General features: G+C 37.8%; 1 protein-coding gene across 3 annotated transcripts in view; it reads left to right on the plus strand.

Moving 5' to 3' along the window:
• TOX (thymocyte selection associated high mobility group box) overlaps positions 1-18,429 on the plus strand; it is a 300,451-nt gene that overhangs the window by 240,347 nt on the left and 41,675 nt on the right. For all 3 annotated transcript variants that reach the window (XM_004768782.3, XM_004768783.3, XM_013064718.2), the window contains one exon: positions 12,578-12,859. In XM_004768782.3, coding sequence (XP_004768839.1) covers positions 12,578-12,859 — 282 coding nt within the window. The remainder of the gene's footprint in view (positions 1-12,577; positions 12,860-18,429) is intronic.

The following is an 18,429-nucleotide window of genomic DNA, read 5'->3' on the forward strand; positions in this document are numbered from 1 at the left end:
AAAGAAGTCTCCCAATATCCTTCCTGCTTCTTCTTCCAATATCACACACAGCTGGGTGTACCTTACCACATCCTGGTTGACACCAAGTTTATCAACTTTTTCGCTAAAGTCACACTTGACTTAGTACAGTCAATGAGGGACTACCCGTATGCCAATAGTATCTTGTATATCTTGTGTAATTTGTATAACTGACTGTAATGGCTGAAATTGAGAAATCGGGGCAAAAGGATTGAGTGGCTCTAAGGATTGCCAAGGATCCAAGATTTGAACAATTCCACACGCAAAGGAATCTATGCAGACCATTGCTTAGTACAGAGAGTAAATCAGCATTAAGTGTTACATTTGTGGGCACAGTTGACCTTAAACAAAGAATGGGAAGATCCCCAGAGTTCCCTCCATTTCTAACCATAGATAGAACACTGAGAAGATGCCAGATTATTATGGAGCCCCTAGGTTCTAATTCTTAAAAGAGAGTTCTTCTGCCTTCCTCTACCAAAACCTTTTTCTGTTGTCAGTTCATACAGCGATATGCTATAGCATGAATCATTCCAATTATCCATTTGCTCTGTTGTAAGCTGAGTGTGGGTAAAGACATTCACTTTTTAAAATAATTTATTTTATTTATTTATTTGAGGGAGAGCAGCGCAGTGAGAGGGAGAAGCAGGCTCTTTGATGATCAGGATTTCCCACTGCGGGGCTCAATCCCAAGACACTGGGATTATGACCTGAGCCAAAGGCAGATGCTTAACCAATTGAGCCACCCCAGCACCCCAATACACTCACTTTTTGATGTTGTTTTGAAATTGGTATTTTGTACCATTTTAAATTTTGTTGCATCTTTTTATAAATCCATTGACTCCTCACATAAAACAACAAAAACAACAACCCACAATTACCAAAGGCTAGCACTGAGCAGTTGAGACTGACTGGCAATATGGACACTTACCTGCCTGTCAGGTATAGACTGTTTCAAATCAGTTGCACTAAGTGTAATTTCCTGGAGAAATAGATATAAAATGTGAAAGGTATATTTGCTATTTTTTATAATTGATACCTAAATTTATGCCATCATCACACAGGGTTATAATTATGCAGAATTATGATCCATTTTAACTCTTTATACCATAATTATCTAGTTTAAACATATATTTTATAGATGTTAAACCTGTAAATGATAGATAACTTAAAATGTTAGCATTAGTGTTTTAAAATTATCACTATTAAAACCTAATTATTAGTTGAGTGGGTCTATGTTAGTGGACATTGAAAGATCAAAAAAATTTTGAAGATATTTGTCCAAATTAAAATTAGAACAGGTAGCTCATATGTTCTAAATGAACATGTTTGCTTCTCTAATAATAATTTCATTATCACCAAGTTACAGGATAGAGTTTTAATTATGACCTTTATATCAGTAGAAGCCATGTATTGAGGATTAAAAACCTACTCCTTTAACTAGTCTAGTTAAAGTCTGTGGCTTGATACATTCTGGGCTCCAACTTTTATAAAAACCAGAGAACACTTCTAATAACACTTTTCTAATTTCATGGTTCAGTGCACAGTCAGTAAAGATTTAAATAATTCAGAAAGAAAGCCTATTCTCTTTCTTTATTAGAAGTTTGAGTCAGGCAAATTCTTTGACATTTAATAGGTTTTTAACCCTTTTAATAACTTTTTATAATGAAATTTATTGGCAGTTGTTTTAGAAAAAGGGTCATTACATTAGCATGAATAGCAGTCACTAGTTTTTATGATTAGTTTTGAGACCTTGACCTTATATAACTCAAAGTATATAAAAGCATAAATGAGTAATGTTAATATTAACCAAATTAGGTATACCCAGAAGTATAGAGCCTATATATAACGATATTCATCCCATTATCTAACATGCTATAAAATTTTGGCAGACAAATATTTGAATTTTTTAATTGTTTTAAAGGAGCTTAAGGTCACTTATAGAGTCAGACACTTTAAAGAAACTGAAAGACATTGTAATTTTCCTAGACTGATTTTACCAAATTATTAATATTATACTCAATAGGAGAGGATTTCCAGCCTTTTCCTATCTTGGTTTCATGCTATTTTAATGTTTTATAATACATTATTAAAAGGATTATTGAAAGATTTCCATAATAAAATACTGGTTTAAAATTATACGTTTCTTGAAGTCCCCAGTAGCTTGGGAACATACAAATATTCTGCATAAGAAAGCTATCAGGCCCAAGAAGAATACAAGATTTTAATTTTGCTTCTTGAGATGTACTTTAAGTGAATGTCGTGTATATCTAATGATTTAAGAGCCTCTAAATGAACTCAAATGTCACTTTCTGAACTGATGTGAAGAAGTCAATATTCCACTTGACATCTCCATTTTTACTAGATCCCATTAACATTGCAGTGGAAAGTATGAAATTCAGTTAAATTTTCAGGTTTAAATATAGTATAAAGAACCATTTCAGCTGACTTGTGATGCTATAAATATCCAGAGCTAGTTCTCATAGATAAACCACAACTCCCATAGGGCATGTCTTGTAGAATTTCCCAATTTTCTTATCACCTATCTTTCCAACCCATGCTTTTTGTTTCAATGCACACAATCCTTTGAAAGTATTCTGAAAATAAGGCACATTATTCAGTCCCTTCTTTGGGCACATCAAAGCAGAGATGTGAGCAGACATTAGCATGTTTGAGTACACTTTAATATAAGATTATAGTCCCATGAACAAAGCGCTGCCTACACTTTGTAGTGCAGATGCAAAAGGCACTATTTCTACAAATCAAGGGCTTCACTGACTCTAATCATAGGTAAACCCAGAGCCACTCACAGACTCCTCTTAACAGAGGTGTACAATTTTGTAGGAACTGCTAATTCAGGTATTTTTGGAACCAGAGGATTGACCAGATGGTCTCCCAAACCCTTTCAGATAAGATAGAGCTTTTAGTCTGCCTTTATATCCTGCCATTAATTGGAATTACAAGAGATGCTCTTTGTCAGTTAAGAGTCAAGCTTGCTTGCTGTACATTTGCATGTTTGTTTTATTTGAGCCAGGCAAAGGAGTCTTCTCAAGGGCACACTGGAGCACAAGGCCAGCCTGGTTATACTGACTTTGATAACTTAACAGTAACAGTAGGAGACAAATCGTGTTGGCCTGAAGCAATCAGACATAGATGCCTCAATTTGATGGAAAACATCTTTCCAACTGCGTGTCACTATACCCCATAACCTTCTGGCCATTGTTGTGATCCAAAGGAGGGGTTATGTGTACAGAGTTGATGGCAGAGAACAGTATACAATGACCTAGAATACCTTTTTATGTATTTAAATTTTTTTGAACTTTGTATCTACCATTTAGCCTATGAGCTTGCGACCAGAGAGCCATTAACATCCGGGTTATAAGTTCAACCTTTATCTGGGCTGTTGACTTTCTCACAGTGAAACCCTGTGCTCTATGACTTAAGCTGCCCAGCTTCGCCCAGAACAGGTCTCCACAGATGCAAGGATATGGCTACCAGAATGTTTGGTCACAGCTCTGTCAGTGGCTCACCAAGAACTAGAACTAGTCAAAGAAAGTGACTCCAGATGATAACAAAAGATAAACATCCACATCTTCCACAAGAGGTGACCCGGGTGACCAAAAACCACAAAAATTACTTTTACATTTGCCAGAATATCTTCCTTGTCTTTATCTTCATCCATCCATGCTTAAGCAAGCATTTAAGGTCAGTACTTTTCTCTCATTTTTTGTCTCCCTACAACATATCACTGTCAAAACAAACCACATCTAATATTTATCCTATTGTCTTATCCCCTCCCTGCCCTTGAAAGTGAGCTGTGAAAGGACAGAGATGTCATTCAGTGTGTTTGCTTACTGTTGGTTTTGTGTTACTTATAGCAGTACCGAGCACAAAGTAGGCACTCATTAAATATTCGTTGTTGAAAAATTGTTATCCCTAATTCAGAGATAGAAAATGAGGGTCAGGGGTGGCTGGGTGGCTCAGTGGGTTAAAGCCTCTGCCTTTGGGGTACTGGGATTGAGCCCCACATCAGGCTTTCTGCTCCGTGGGGAGCCTGCTTTCTCCTCTCTCTCTCTGCCTGTCTCTTTGCCTACTTGTGATCTCTCTCTGTCAAATAAATAAATAAAATATTAAAAAAAAAAAAGAAAAGAAAATGAGGGTCAGTTAAAAGCAAGACAACTCATTAGACTCAAAACCAGTTTGACAATGTCACGAGCAGAGTTTCCTTGACTACAAAACACCATCTCTCATCTAAAAAAAGGAAGGAAAAGAAATTCTTTTAAAATGGAGTAAAATTGCTTGTTGGGTTGTTTATAAAAATGAATCAACATCTCACAAATGAGGGCAATTCACATGCCTTTTAGATCTAGGGGATGTGACAGAAGTCGAAATCAAGTTTGGTTAAGGAGGGCGGAGACCTGGCAAAGACACTGAGGACATGAGAAGTTGGGTGTCCCCCTTCCTCAGTGGCTTCTTGCTCTCCACCGTCTGATCTTTGGTTCATCACCTGGGCAAGCATACAAAATTTTAATTAGTTAAATTAAAAATATAATTTTTTGCCATGGCTTTTAAAACTTTCAATAATGTTTTCCTCTAACACATCAAATCCTTCAGTAATGAAGGTCTCATTCATGGAAGGGGCCATAGAGAGGGAGAGACCCCAGTCTGAGGGAGGACGATGGTGAGGTATTATGGAAGCTCCTGCGGAATAAGCATTTGTTTTCTGAGGTGGTCTCAATCTTTCCCAACAATGGTGGTTCTAGAGAGTGCCATGTCTTTCCATTTGGCAAATATCTAATGAATTGTACCCCAGAGTTCTTGCTTTCCTGTGAGAGTATTATAATTACTATTTATCCTAACTAAATGACAGATATCCCATTTTGGTGTATTATGAAGAAATCTGAGCCCTATTTATTCACGTTGTTTTTTGGAAAGAAACTAGGTTCAGTAAAGTTGTTCTGACCCATTATTGAGGATAAAAATACATTTTCATAAAAACGACCAATCTTTCTTTTGAACCTCTCTTTTTCCTAATCTTTGAAACTATAGCATGTGCTTTGCATAGATATACTTTCCAGATTTCCCCTCTTTTGATATTATCAGTCTTCGATGTCAGAAGTCTAATAGCAAAAATGTTGAAGTTTATTTAAAATACACGTTTTTAAATAATGAACAGAACACATGAGGAGATCACCTAGAAACGATTTCTTTAATTTGTTTGGACAACGAATAATTTAGCTCTCTCTTGGAAATGCACTTAGGAAAATAATAAATGAAATTTGATTATTAAATTTACCCACGCATTCGTTCTGGCGTATACATTTACATATTAATTGAATCCCTGGCAAAAATATGTAATCAAATTGGGGACTTAAATAATATCAACATTTACATTCTTCTCGTAGGCTCTTGGAGTGCATTATTCCTAAGAAAAATGAGAACTGCTTAGTCTCCTTCCTGGCCTGATGAATCATGTAAGGCTGGATCGGTTACTGAGAGCAGGCTCTCTTTAGATGCTACGAACAATATTTGTTTGATAGTGTCTATAAAAGGGACCAAGAGTAAGCACTTGCCACAGCCCAGGCCAGCAGGGTCCCCTCGCAGCCCCCGGGGAAAGTGCTCAGGAGCGAAGGGTGTCAAATGCTGACAGACGGGGGTAAATGGAAGAGCTTCATAGATTCCTCACGTTCTCTTGTTCCTGCTGCAACTGGCACGCGTCCAGGCCTCGCCAGCAAAGACCACAGAAAGCAGCAGCTGGTAAGCCACATTAGCAAATAAGGCCTCAGGGCTCCCCATGTTCCAGGCTCTGTTCACCAACTGCTATTCACTCAAACAGCTGGATCAGAGCGGAGAGAGCCAAGACGTCGTTAGGGTTTTATGTGTACAACTGTTTTGATATGGATTGTCTGCTAGAGGCAGAGATAATGATAGCTTTCAAGGCTCGTGTGTTGGACTGGGAAGTGACGCTGACATTTTGAAAGGGGAAAACAGACTTTGGAAGGATCGGGAAACACACAGTTTTAAACACTGAGACGCGGGCCTTCGTTTGTTCTGGTGCCGTTTGAGTGTGCCATTTGAGCACCATTTTGTCACTCACACAACTGATGTTGTGGCCAGTGTTTCGTTTTGGGGGTTTCAGTATTCGAGTTATGCCAAAATGTTACTTATTTTTAAAATAATCCTCAGTGAGCTACCTGGGTTGCTTTTTTTTTTTCCTTTTCAAAGAAAAGCCAAGAAGAAGAAAATGCAAACACATGCAGATAGTATACTTGAGGATTCTCACTCGAGTTTTGTTCTCACCTTGGAACTCTTCACGCTGTAGGTAATTGGGCAGGGAGAGGAAGGAACATCTCAAGCCCTGGATTACATGGCAGGTCACGAGGGAGAATACATGATATCTGCTTTGGTTTCTTAACTGATTTTTTAAAAATATTTTATTTATTTATTTGATGGAGAGAGGGAGATCACAAGTAGGCAGAGCAATAGGCAGAGAGAGGAGGAGGAAGCAGGCTCCCTGCTGAGCAGAGAGCCCGATGTGGGGCTTCATGTGGGCCTCAATCCCAGGACCCTGATCATGACCTGAGCCAAAGGCAGAGGCTTTCACCCACTGAACCACCCAGGAGCCCCAGTTTCTTAATTGATTGTAATCGAGCTTGTTCTTTCCATGAATGGAAAGAGGTTTTGAAGGAATGCAATGGAAATCTTCACTTCATCATCATAATCTTCCTCCATGACTTTCACTGACATATTTTAGCTCCTATGATTACTAAACAATATCAGGAAAAAGACCTGATGTTTAAAAAAAAGCAAAATCTAGCACCCATTTTCGACAGAGTCAGTTTCTTCAGTGAAATGACGTTTATTAAGTAAGAGCCAACAACACAACACCAAGGACTTTTAGCCAAGAAAAAAAGAAGTTCATTGGGTTTGAAATAAACAAAACAAGAAATAAACACATTCAAAAGTAACTTTGAGACCCAAGTCTCAAAGAATCAGGCAAATGTAGTCCCAAGAATCAGGTAATTGTAGCACCCAAAAGATCAAGGATTTACAAGCCTGTTTACGGGAATCTTCATCATACCTGCCTAAACATCCCTTCATAGTAACTCAAGAAATCTATGTTAAGTATTGATGATATGCCATGATTGGTGTTAGATACTAGGGCTACCCTGGCAAACAAAAGAGATTCTATCCTGGCCTTTTTGAATTTATATTCTGTTAGGGTATATCAGTCAAGATTGGGTTTAACTGGGGTGTCTTGGTGTCTTGGTGGCTCAGCTGGTTAGTCAACTGCCTTCGCCTCAGATGTGGGATCGAGTCCCACATCAGGCTCCCAGCTCCATGGGGAGTCAGCTTCTCCCTCTGACCTTTTCCCCTCTCATGCCCTCACTCTCTCTCTCTCTCTCAAATAAATAAATAAAATCTTAAAAAGAAAAAAAAAAGATTGGGTTTACCTACATATAAAAGCATACCCAAAATGACAGTAACTCTAAAAAAGATAGACATTTTCTTTTCATGTTAAGCACTCCCACAATAAGTAGATTCCCAGGGTCTGGAAGCTTCATAATAATCATACACTCAAGCACCTTTTTCCTTGTGCCTTCAGTGTCCTAAAGGTAATGCTTCTGGGCTCAAGGCATTTCCCCCTCACCCTAGCTCTAGTGATCACACCCACATATTTGCCAACAGGAAAGAACAATGGACAGTGAGCGTTTCCCTTTAAGGGGATTTCTTGGAAGCACCACACAACACTTTCACTTACATTTGAGTAGACAAAACATGGTCATGTGGCCTATATGGAGCTGCAGAGGAAGCTAGGAAACACTCTACGGTAGCTAGCCTCTTGGCTAGCCAGCTAAATACTGGAAGCCTGTCTCTCAAGACAAAAGTATAGATTGTCAGAGGGTACAGCCTGAGGTTTCTGCCACAAGGGAGACAGACATTATTCAAATTTTCTTTTCATCTTGTGATTAATGTTAGATGAAGTTTCACTGGAGAAAAGAAAACTCATCATACTGGTTAGTGGGTTTATACTGGTAGTATTCATTTCTTCACTTATATACTGATTCAGTAAATATGTTTTTGAATACTTGGAATGCCTATTTAATTAAAAGAAATCTGAAGAGGGATTGAAAAATGCATTAGTCATTTAATGAAGATTACTGTCTAGAAGGTATAGACATATTAGACTAAGAAATTTACAAGTGGTGGCCATAAATTAAGTACAGACAAAATGCTTGGGCAGTTCAGAGTAAGAAGATTCTGGAGGCTTTGTAGATGATGTAACGTTTGAACTTGACTTTAAAATACGTTTAGGGTTTAGATATATGAATATGGTAATAGCATTATGGAATTGTGGAAAGAGTACAAATATGTAGAGCATATTTCATTTTAACTTTGATCTTTGTTGGTGGAGAGATCTGAGATCAGTTAAGCTCTTCCATCCTCAACGAACTTGTACAAAACAGCCCTTTCTATAGGGTTGCCTCAAAGGGGAATAATAAGTCTCAATAGATAAAAGTACTGAACAAACCACAAATTCCTGAGCAAAGTTTTTTTTTTTTTTTTATAACTCCTCTTAAAATTTTTCTGACAGCAAATGCTGAAAGAGCAACATGGCCAAAGACACTTTTTCAAAGGAAGGAGACATAGGCAAAGAGTAGCAGTTAAGTGGTTTTGGTTGAACAATAAAGGTATGAAGGACAGTCCTAGGGAACAAGGATTATCTGGAAACTTCCATGGCATGCTGAAGCGTTTGGATTTAATTTGGTAGGGAGATATCACTGGGAAGCTTTTGAGCCTGTGGCTTATGAAGATTAATTCTGCAGTACTCTTGAGGGTGAATGTGAAGAGATTCTTTATAGTTAAGTAGCCATTGCATGTGAAGAGGTAATGAAGGCTTGAAATACATGAATGAGTGTGGAGATGAAAATAAGGTCAATGGAAGTGTTTTTTCGGAGTAGATTCAGTGGAACTCACAAGGGTTTGGTAGGAAAGGGAAGAATTAAAAATTACTAGAACATTTTTAGTAGAGGTGACAGGGAGGATAAAGGTATCATCAACAGAAATTGGACAAAACAGGTTTGAGAAAGGAAACTTTGAGGTAGAAGAAAGATGACTCAAGCAGAACTTGAGGAAATAATTTAAGGGTGGAAATTTGTAGGAAGAAGAGAAGTCAATGAAGAACTTGAGAAGAATCAAAGAGAAGAGCAGTTGTTATTAAGCACGCCTTAAAAGAATTATTCACAATAAGTTAAAAATTCTGGAATTTAACAGGAAATAATACTTTGGGAGTTGAAGTTTTGTATTTGGCATTAAGACTGAAGTCAGTCAGTACCTTTCTAGAAGGAAACCGGTAATCAAAACATTTGCTTACCTTCATGAGCTAACTAATTAATCTTACTTTTCAGTAATGAAACTCCATCCAGTTTAGTTTTCCCCACATTACACATTAGGCAGTGCTTAATACTGAACCAACTTCTTTGAAAGCAAAGTAAAATGGAAGCAATTCTAATTTGGAGATGGGCGTTAATATCTGACATTTCTAAGTGTATCCAAGAGCTGAAGCGATGACTGTGCTCTCCAATTTGGGTTTGTCAACTCCACACAGGAAGATTATTCTTTAATTGAGTGTTGAAACTGATGTCTGCCTCGCCTAATATCATGGTGATATGATATTTTTGAACTAACCATCAGTTTGTTGAGAAAGAGGTACCCTGTTGAGTACTTCATTGTCCTTACCCTAACTGATTCTTTATACCACTTCGCTGATGCCCACTCTCTTCTACCAGTAAAACAAACGTAAGAATACAAATTTTAGTACTCAGAGCACTAATTAACATGAAAAGAACAAGTAAGAAGATAACAAAATGGTGGAGGAACTAGGTGCTATAAAATGTTATTATAGACTTTGAAGACCATTGGTTGTAGTCCTACATCTGAAAATTCTGTGTGTAAGTCAATTTTAAAATCATTGTCAGCAAAATCATGTGAAAACCACAATATGTCTGAAAGAGTGAGAAGCAATGGGCTTTAAACAGATAGGTTATAAACTATCATGCTTTGTAACAGGATTTATATAAAGGAGAAATAAAATTATCCATTAGGGGGGCAACTGGGTGGTTCAGTCAGTTAAGCATCTGCCTTCAGCTGAGGTCACGATTCAGGGTTTCTGGGATCGAGCCCTGAGTTGGGCTCCCTGCTCAGCAGGAAGTCTGCTTCTCCTTCTGCCCCTCCCCCCAAAAAAGAAATAAATAGAAGTTGTCAATTAATTAAATACTTTTGGAAAGATCATCTAGTTAAGGCAGGATTTTGCTAGTTTACACTTTAAATTGACAGGGTTATAAAAATGTGTCCTCCTCTGTAGGAGTTTTTGAACATGTACATGAGTGGTCTGTTTGGTGCCGGGTTGGGAGAGGGAAAGGCCCTATAAAGTGCCCATTACGAACATCCATGATTCTGTGCCCACAATAGGAGATCTGTTGCACATGCTGAGAGTCTAAGGAAAAACACAACAAGACTTCAGGACATTAGAAAGTAGTGCATCTTCTGTGCACTTTGAAAATTTCGCCCTGATTTTTATGATACCCTCTGTCAATGGCACAACTTTCCAGGTATCTGTTGAAGCTAGTATTATTTCATAAGATCACATTATAGAAATTACATGAACACCCGAGGGGGGGGGGGACTGTTTTAGTCAGTGCGAGTAGAAACCACGTGAACAGATTACCTAAAAATCAGTTTGGGTGGACAACATTTGATAAGGTGGTTTTGATAATCTTTAACTATGAATCTCTCCACAGGATGTGTAAAATGTCAAATCAGCTGCTAATATAGTAGGAAGCATCAAAGCGTGGAATTGAGAAATGTAGATTTCAACTCCCACTCTGTGGTTTGGGAAAGTCGTTTAACCTCTCCAGGCTTTATTCATTCACTCATTCGTTCATAATTATTTCTATATTCCTCCAACAGACAAACAACAGGCTTGTGCTTGCCCCTAGGGTTCCTCTTCTAGAGACTGAGAAGGGATCCCTAAACTCCCTTGCAGCTCTATTTTGTATCAGTGAACAGTAATAACTGCTTGATGAGGGATTTCATAGCCAAGAGAACTACTTTTGGAGGATTTGAGGTATACAGTTTGAATTATGGGGGGAAATGTTGATTTGCATCAGGACAGCAGCAGGAACAAAACCATGGGGTTAGCCTAAGCCTTCACCAAGAAGAGTTAGTCTAGGATGATGCATAGAACAAAGTCAGAGGATGAAGAGGGAGTAAGAGCTAGACAGGTCTAAAGGATGATACTGACCAATCAGACCTCATGGTGGAAACAGTAAACCAGACACAGAGAACACAGGCAGACATCTCCGTCATTCCACCATCAGTTTCAGATAGATCTAACCAGGTTGGTAAAATGACTAGGCAGCATTGGTAGAAAAGGATTTTATTACCAAAAGAAAAAAGAGCCTATGACTAAGTAACTTAATTGACCTTTATAGTATTTGTATGTCGTGGGAACATTTGCAGACAAGCAGTTATGGGGCATTCTGACACCATGTGGGGTTTTTTTCCATTGAAACAGAGAAAGATAACATTATTAAATTTTTTTCAGTTCTGGAACAGAACTAACCATACCTCTCTTCACTGCCCTTCTTCCGCCCTCCCAATTTTTTTTTCTTTTTTCTTTCTTGTTCTATAATCCTCTACCTGCATGAACTCCCCAACACCCCCTCAGAATGAAAGAAGTAAGCCACTTCTACAAGCACCGCAAAATACTCATTAGTTTAAGTTTGCAAATGCCAGAGAAACATAAGTGAAATCCACCATACTCCTCTTATACAACACATTTGACCTCTAGATACGTTAAGAGCTTCATCCTCCAATGCTTTTAATTCTAATCCTTGCAGAGACAAAATTCATTGCTTGAATTACAAGAGTGAGTCTCATTAAGGCTAAAAAGCAGTGACCCAGATAGCATAATGGATTAATATGGTGACCTTGCAACTTCGGAGCTTTACTTTCAAATCTTACGGTGCAGTCAAATCATTTCAATAGTCAATTAATCAATTGGTTAATACCGGCCTGTAGTGTTCTGAATCTGGAAGTCAGTAGGTCATTTTAGCCAATACTAGCCTACATAGAATTAAACTAAGAATCATAATACATTTAACTCACAAAAGCTTTCTTAAGTGATCAGTAAGAAAGAAACAGGGTTTCGTGAATTGCTATAATGCTGTAATCGCTAATAATTATATAATTTTGACACTCTTAATAAGCATCAGTGTTTTGAAACTTATGCCATAAATATCAAATAATGATATATGTTTGTATTCCATTCATAAAGAAAAACTGTAAATAGAATTAGTTGTGTATTGAGTAATGAAATATGATGTTGAATGAATTCTCACTATTCTATTCTTTTAGTAACAGTGCATTTAGAGTGATCTATACCCTTATGATTATTCTATTCTAGGGACATGTTACAGAATTTTCAAAGCCTAAGGAATTAAATTTTTTTTCCAGAAATATGTTTGTGAAAAACGATTCCTGTTTTTATTTTTGGTAGATGCAAGATATTCGGAATCCAGAAGGAACTCAATATGGCTCCCATCCCCAGATGGCAGCCATGAGACCAAGAGGCCAGCCTGCTGACATCAGGCAGCAGCCAGGAATGATGCAGCACGGCCAGCTGACCACCATCAACCAATCACAGCTAAGTGCTCAGCTTGGCTTGAATATGGGAGGAAGCAGTGTCCCCCACAACTCGCCATCTCCACCTGGAAGCAAGTCCGCAACTCCTTCCCCATCTAGTTCAGTGCATGAAGATGAAGGCGATGATACTGCTAAGGTATGACTAGGTCATTTTGGGGACCTGTAGGAAATGCTTGTTGGGCATATTCTTCAACACCTTCCTTGATCAGCGAGAGATGCAAGTTTATAACATCCAAATGAGAAACATTGGTGGGGGACACACTTTTTTAATGAAGCGTGAGGTTACAAACTGAATAGATTAAATCACTTGTTTTTCCAATTAGATTTTTAAATCCCTAGTAAATCCTTTAAATATAGATGTATTAAGCATGAAAGTAGATGTCACCCACAAAATGTAGGGTCTGCATAGTGAGTAGGGAGAATAATTCTCATAGGACTCAACTTCCAAAATTAAGTTTAATTCACCACTCATTCAAAGAAAATCTACTTCAATTTAACAATTTTATTTTAAAAAGGCAACTTCTCAGGGATACAGTGGTGGCTCTGTGTGTGGGTGGGTGCATGTGTGTGTATGTGTGTGTGAGTGTGATAGAGAGAGAGGGAGATGGTCAGATGAAACTCTTGAGATTATCCTCCCCAGCCATTTCAGACTGAGCATGGAGAAGGTAAGGACCAGGGATATTCTATGACTCCCTCCCTTAAGCAAAAGCCTCGGTATTTTCCTTGCTTACTTTTTGTTGACCCCTTGCCAGCATGGCTGGCTGGCTGTCTCTGTGTCACATTAAGTTACCTGTATGGGAAGATGGGCCTTAAGTGTCCTTAGATTGGAAAATTAGCTATAGAAGATTTTAGTTCTTTATAATATCCCAGGCAGCTATTTTAAATCACTGCACAAAAGCCAAGTGGATTTTCCCTCAAAAACACCAAAATAATCTTTTCATTGCCTTGGTTGTCAGTCAAGCATCTTCCAAATTTGTCCCCATGAGAAAGGACTCTTGTGCCCATTTACCATGAGAAATACTCACAGCTACTTGAGTATTTCCTATTTCTCCCCTTTGTTCCTTTAATCTTACTAATGACCTGTCACTTGTGTCAGTCCTTTGTTTTCTTTTGACTTTTGCAAGAATTTTGTTTTGGGGACATTACTCTGTCAACCTGCTACCAAAAGCAGCATGGGGGAATCTGACCTATATGATTAACTTTTCAATAGCGCCACTACTTTTTTTTTTTTTTTTTAAGATACAGATAAATAGTGACTCAGATTTCTTGAGCCTGATGACAAAGACAAGGCTGCTGCATTGACTGTATTTTATTATTTTCAGTATTCTTAATGCTCTGGCATTTGAGACCTTGATCCTAAAAAAACTACGCCTTCCAGTTGCTAGCTAATTCCAAGAGAGAGAATATGACTCCCCTGTGATCTCACTTTTGATAAACCAACCAGTCCAGAGCCCATACCCTGTCATCTCCTTCGTCAAACTCAGAACAAGCCAATATTTTCTCATTGCCCTAAGTCACCCCAGGACCCGGTACCAGACAACTGGGAACCACCTCTGTAGCCCATGGTCCACTGAAATTGTTCAAAGTGTAGCCAGTCCTTAACTTATGCAGCATACCTACCCTGCGTTTCGTATTCCTTCCCACCAAAAAATCCAATAAAGGATCTGGGGTTGCTTTCATGCTCTGCCCTCTCTCTGTGTGTGCCTCCTAAGCCATCCTGAATGCTAGGCTATGCCTTCCATTTCTAGGTATATAAGTAATATATAATAATAAGTAATATAAACTTCCTTCCTGACAGTCATTTCTTTATTGCTATCTTAATCACCCCTGATTAGAACAAATCCTGGCTACCTTTTAGAAGAGCTCCTCAACCTCATCGACCCTGCTGGTCCTCTCCGCCTTTGCAAGCTCTTCCCTGTTGGTCAGTGACCCATGAAGTAAGGCAAAAGGCAGGAGAATAATTGATATTATATATATAATTTATTGGGCTAGTGACAGCCTGACCTTTAGCTGATCATTTGGAGGGTAAGATAATCTTCTTAAGAAAATGTGTATTATTCTAAATGGAATCTAACAGTCGATGAGTACCAGAACCTAAATGTGAACACCAAGAATTTGTTTGTGACCAGTGATTTTGATACTGGGTTATGTATGGATAACTCAGGTTAATGTCCCAAACATAAATTGTATGTACCCTACTGCAAGGGAAAAAATTCATGTTCTGCCTACATTAAAGATCAATTTGTGCATCTGGATTATATCTTTATCAGCATTCATTGCTGACATTTCAGGAAATTAATGCAAAATTAACATCTTCTGACAGTAAATTCTGTGCAAGATTGTCTTACTTAGAATAACATTTTCCACACTCTTCAACTTATTTGACGAGAAGACTGAGTAGAAACCAGAAATTCACATGATTAACATTCACAGATTCTGCCATTTCCTCTTGCCTCATAAGGTCCATATCTTGTAATTTTGCTGAAGCATGAATTTGTATGTTAGAAAGTTCCAGGCTGGTGTGAAACTTTGCCGCTGTGTATCCCATCCAATCACTCAACATCCACATCGTAAAATAATTTATAGCTCATTATTAATGACTATGCAAGCACTGTAGAGTAGAACTTATATTCTGTAGTGTTATATTCTTGAATTGGCTATGTGTGAAGGCTAAGGGATGGATTTCTCAAGAATGCCCTCATTAAAATAGCTTTTTGTCTATATAGACATTCTCAAGTTCAAGTTCATATTTAGTGTAAGTGTATTTTCCATCTCCAGAAAATCTACCTTCCCACTCCAGCTCTGCACACTGTTCTTCACCTTCTCTCCACGCCAAAACTGGATTATCCATTTATTCAACTTATATTTATTAAATGGCAACAAAAAAAAAAACAAAAAACAAAACAAAACAAACAAACAAACAAAACCAACCACCTTGATGAAAATGCCCAAGCATTCTTCATCACAGTAAAAGATTAAGCTGGAATTTTCCCTTTTATATGTGAGCAAGATTTATGTGGAATGTTGTACTACCACAGCTCCACTTTAATGTGAAAGAGCATTAAGTCAAAAAGATCGCTTAAATCATTTCTAACAAGAGAACCAAAAAAGAATATTTGGTCTCATACCAGGGGGAAAAGAAAAAAAAAAAAAGCTTTTAAAACTTCTCTCTTCACACTTTGAGCTCTTGTAAGCAATTACGTATTAAATGCAGTTTATCTAATTGAACAATTAAAAGAAGTAAGTTTGTTTTGACAGGGAGAAATAGTGTAAATACATCAGTAAAATAAATTATCACCTTATAAACGCTTTCCATGGTTCTCATTGCTACAGAGCTGTGTTGACAGCCTAAAGTCATAAACTAGACATACAGTAAAACATCAAAGAAATATAAACTTGGGTAGCTTGTGGTTCTAAGCCTGTAATCCAGGACTTGTAATACAACAGACACTGTAAGACACTCAAAGTATTTGGCATTAGAAGTATATTTTCAGCACAGTGTTCCCTTTCGGGAAATGACAGGCAAAGAATCAGAGTGTATCGTTTTCCTTCCTTTTATTCTCAATTTTTCTGTTTCAAGTATCCTTAAGTTTTATATAGGTCCCCTGTAAATGGCATATAGTCAGACAATCTTTACTTTTAAATGAAACTGGCTTTATTTATATTCATCTAATTACTAAAATATTTCGGTTTATTTCTCCAGTTAAGTCTGTTTCTTTTTATTTGTCCCACATGTTCTCTGTTTCTTTTTCTCTTTACTTTCTCTTTTTTTTACCTTCTTTAAGATTGTTCTTGTTTTTCTCATTCTATAATTTTCAATGGTAATCTTGGAAATTTTATCCTTTCTCCTTATTTTAGTAGCTACCTCTGATGCACAAATGTGAAAAATTCTAATATTGATCGATATCTTCACTCTTCTTAAACTATTTAATTCCCAACACCTCTCTTCCAATTTGTACTGGAATAATTATTATTGTCATTTTAATCATAATTTAATTAAATGATGTAATTATTTACATCTCTCTCTCTCTCTGCCTGTAGAGGCAGGCAGAGAGAGAGAGAGAGGAGGAAGCAGGCTCTCCGCGGAGCAGACAGCCTGATGCGGGGCTCCATCCCAGGACCCTGGGATCATGACCTGAGCCGAAGGCAGAGGCCTTAACCCACTGAGCCACCCAGGTGCCCCCTTTTTTTTTTTTTCCATTCTAGTGTTGTAGGACATGTGGACAGCTTCCAGTCTGCGACTATCTGAGTAATGCTATGATCATTTTTGTACATGTCCTTGGGAGCAGGCCACATAGTTCTGGGGGCATATGAATGAAAAAACCCAAATCATAGGATATTTACACATTGAGCCCTTGTGAAACAGATTTCTAGAATGGCTGTGCCACTATCCGTTTCTACAAGGATTTATCTAGAGCCTTCCTAACGCTCGGTATTTTCATTTTTATTCATTCTCATGGGTAAGGATTGGAATTATGTTTTGTTTTGTAAAAGACTTATTTATTTTCGAGATGGGGGGAAGGGCAGAGGGAGAGGGAGAGAGCATCCTAAGCAGAATCCCTGCTGAGCAAGGATCCTGACTCCAGCTCCATCTCCTAACCCTGAAATCACAACCTGAGCTGAAACCAAGAGTCAGACCCTTAGTGGACATGATTTTGATTATTATTTCCTGGTAGATTTTTTTTTAATATTTAGTATTTTCTTCCATATGACATCATTTTCCCCTATGCCTTTAAATTTTTCTTGCATGAGGATTTATTGGGAACATAATTGCCTTAAAAAGTACTCTTACTGTGTATGGAATCTTAGACTGATACTGATTATCTTGTATCCTAGTGAAGATATTCTATTACTTTATGACATCCTGATTTTCGGTATTTCTTTTGGGAATTCTACTGCCTCACTGTCTTTTCTTTGAAAGTAATCTGCCTTTAATCTCTGAATAGTTTTAAGATCTTCTCTTGTCTTTGGTATCCTGCAGCTTCCTTGCGATGTGTGTGGGTCTTTAAATTTATTGTGAATTTAGGATTTCTTTTCTATATCAGTCACAGGAAATTTTCAGCCATTCCAGTTTTCAGATATTGACTCTACTCCATGTTTGCTCCCTTGTCACCCTGTAATTCTGGTAAGACACGGGCTAGACTTTCTTTCATATTTTCTTGCCCCTTTGTGTTATATTCTGATTGACGTATTTATATCAGTTTTTCACTTCATAATTCTCTTTTCAGCTAGATGTGATCAGAAATTAAAGCTGATCTCGTGCGGTTTTCATTGTAATTATTTTATATTTCTAGTTTTATTTGGCTCCTTCTCAAATCTGTTTGGGTTGCCTTTTGAGTTGCTTGTTCTTTCTCCACGTATCTTATCCTTTTGTTTCTTTGGCAGTTTGCTAATTCCAACACATTAAGTCTTTTGAGGTCTGCTTCTATCATCTGTAGTTGCTGCTGGGGCTTGGTTTTGATGCCATATTCCATTTTGATTTTTGTCTTTTAGCATAAGAGCTGATGCTCATTAGAACGTTTATGAGGATTCTATCAGATGTGGTCCAAGGGAGAGATTCTTCTAAGGATGATTTGCATTTGCTTCTACCAAGCATCTTGGACCATTACAATCTAGAACCCCTCCTGGCTTGACATTTTTCAGGTCACCCAAGTACTATGTATTCAAGGTATCAATCCTTAACAAATTGCTGGTTTCTGTTGGTGA

Source organism: Mustela putorius, unplaced genomic scaffold, assembly GCF_011764305.1.
Source record: "Mustela putorius furo isolate JIRA1106 unplaced genomic scaffold, ASM1176430v1.1 tig00000151_pilon_pilon_pilon, whole genome shotgun sequence".
Taxonomy (NCBI): Eukaryota; Metazoa; Chordata; class Mammalia; order Carnivora; family Mustelidae; genus Mustela; species Mustela putorius.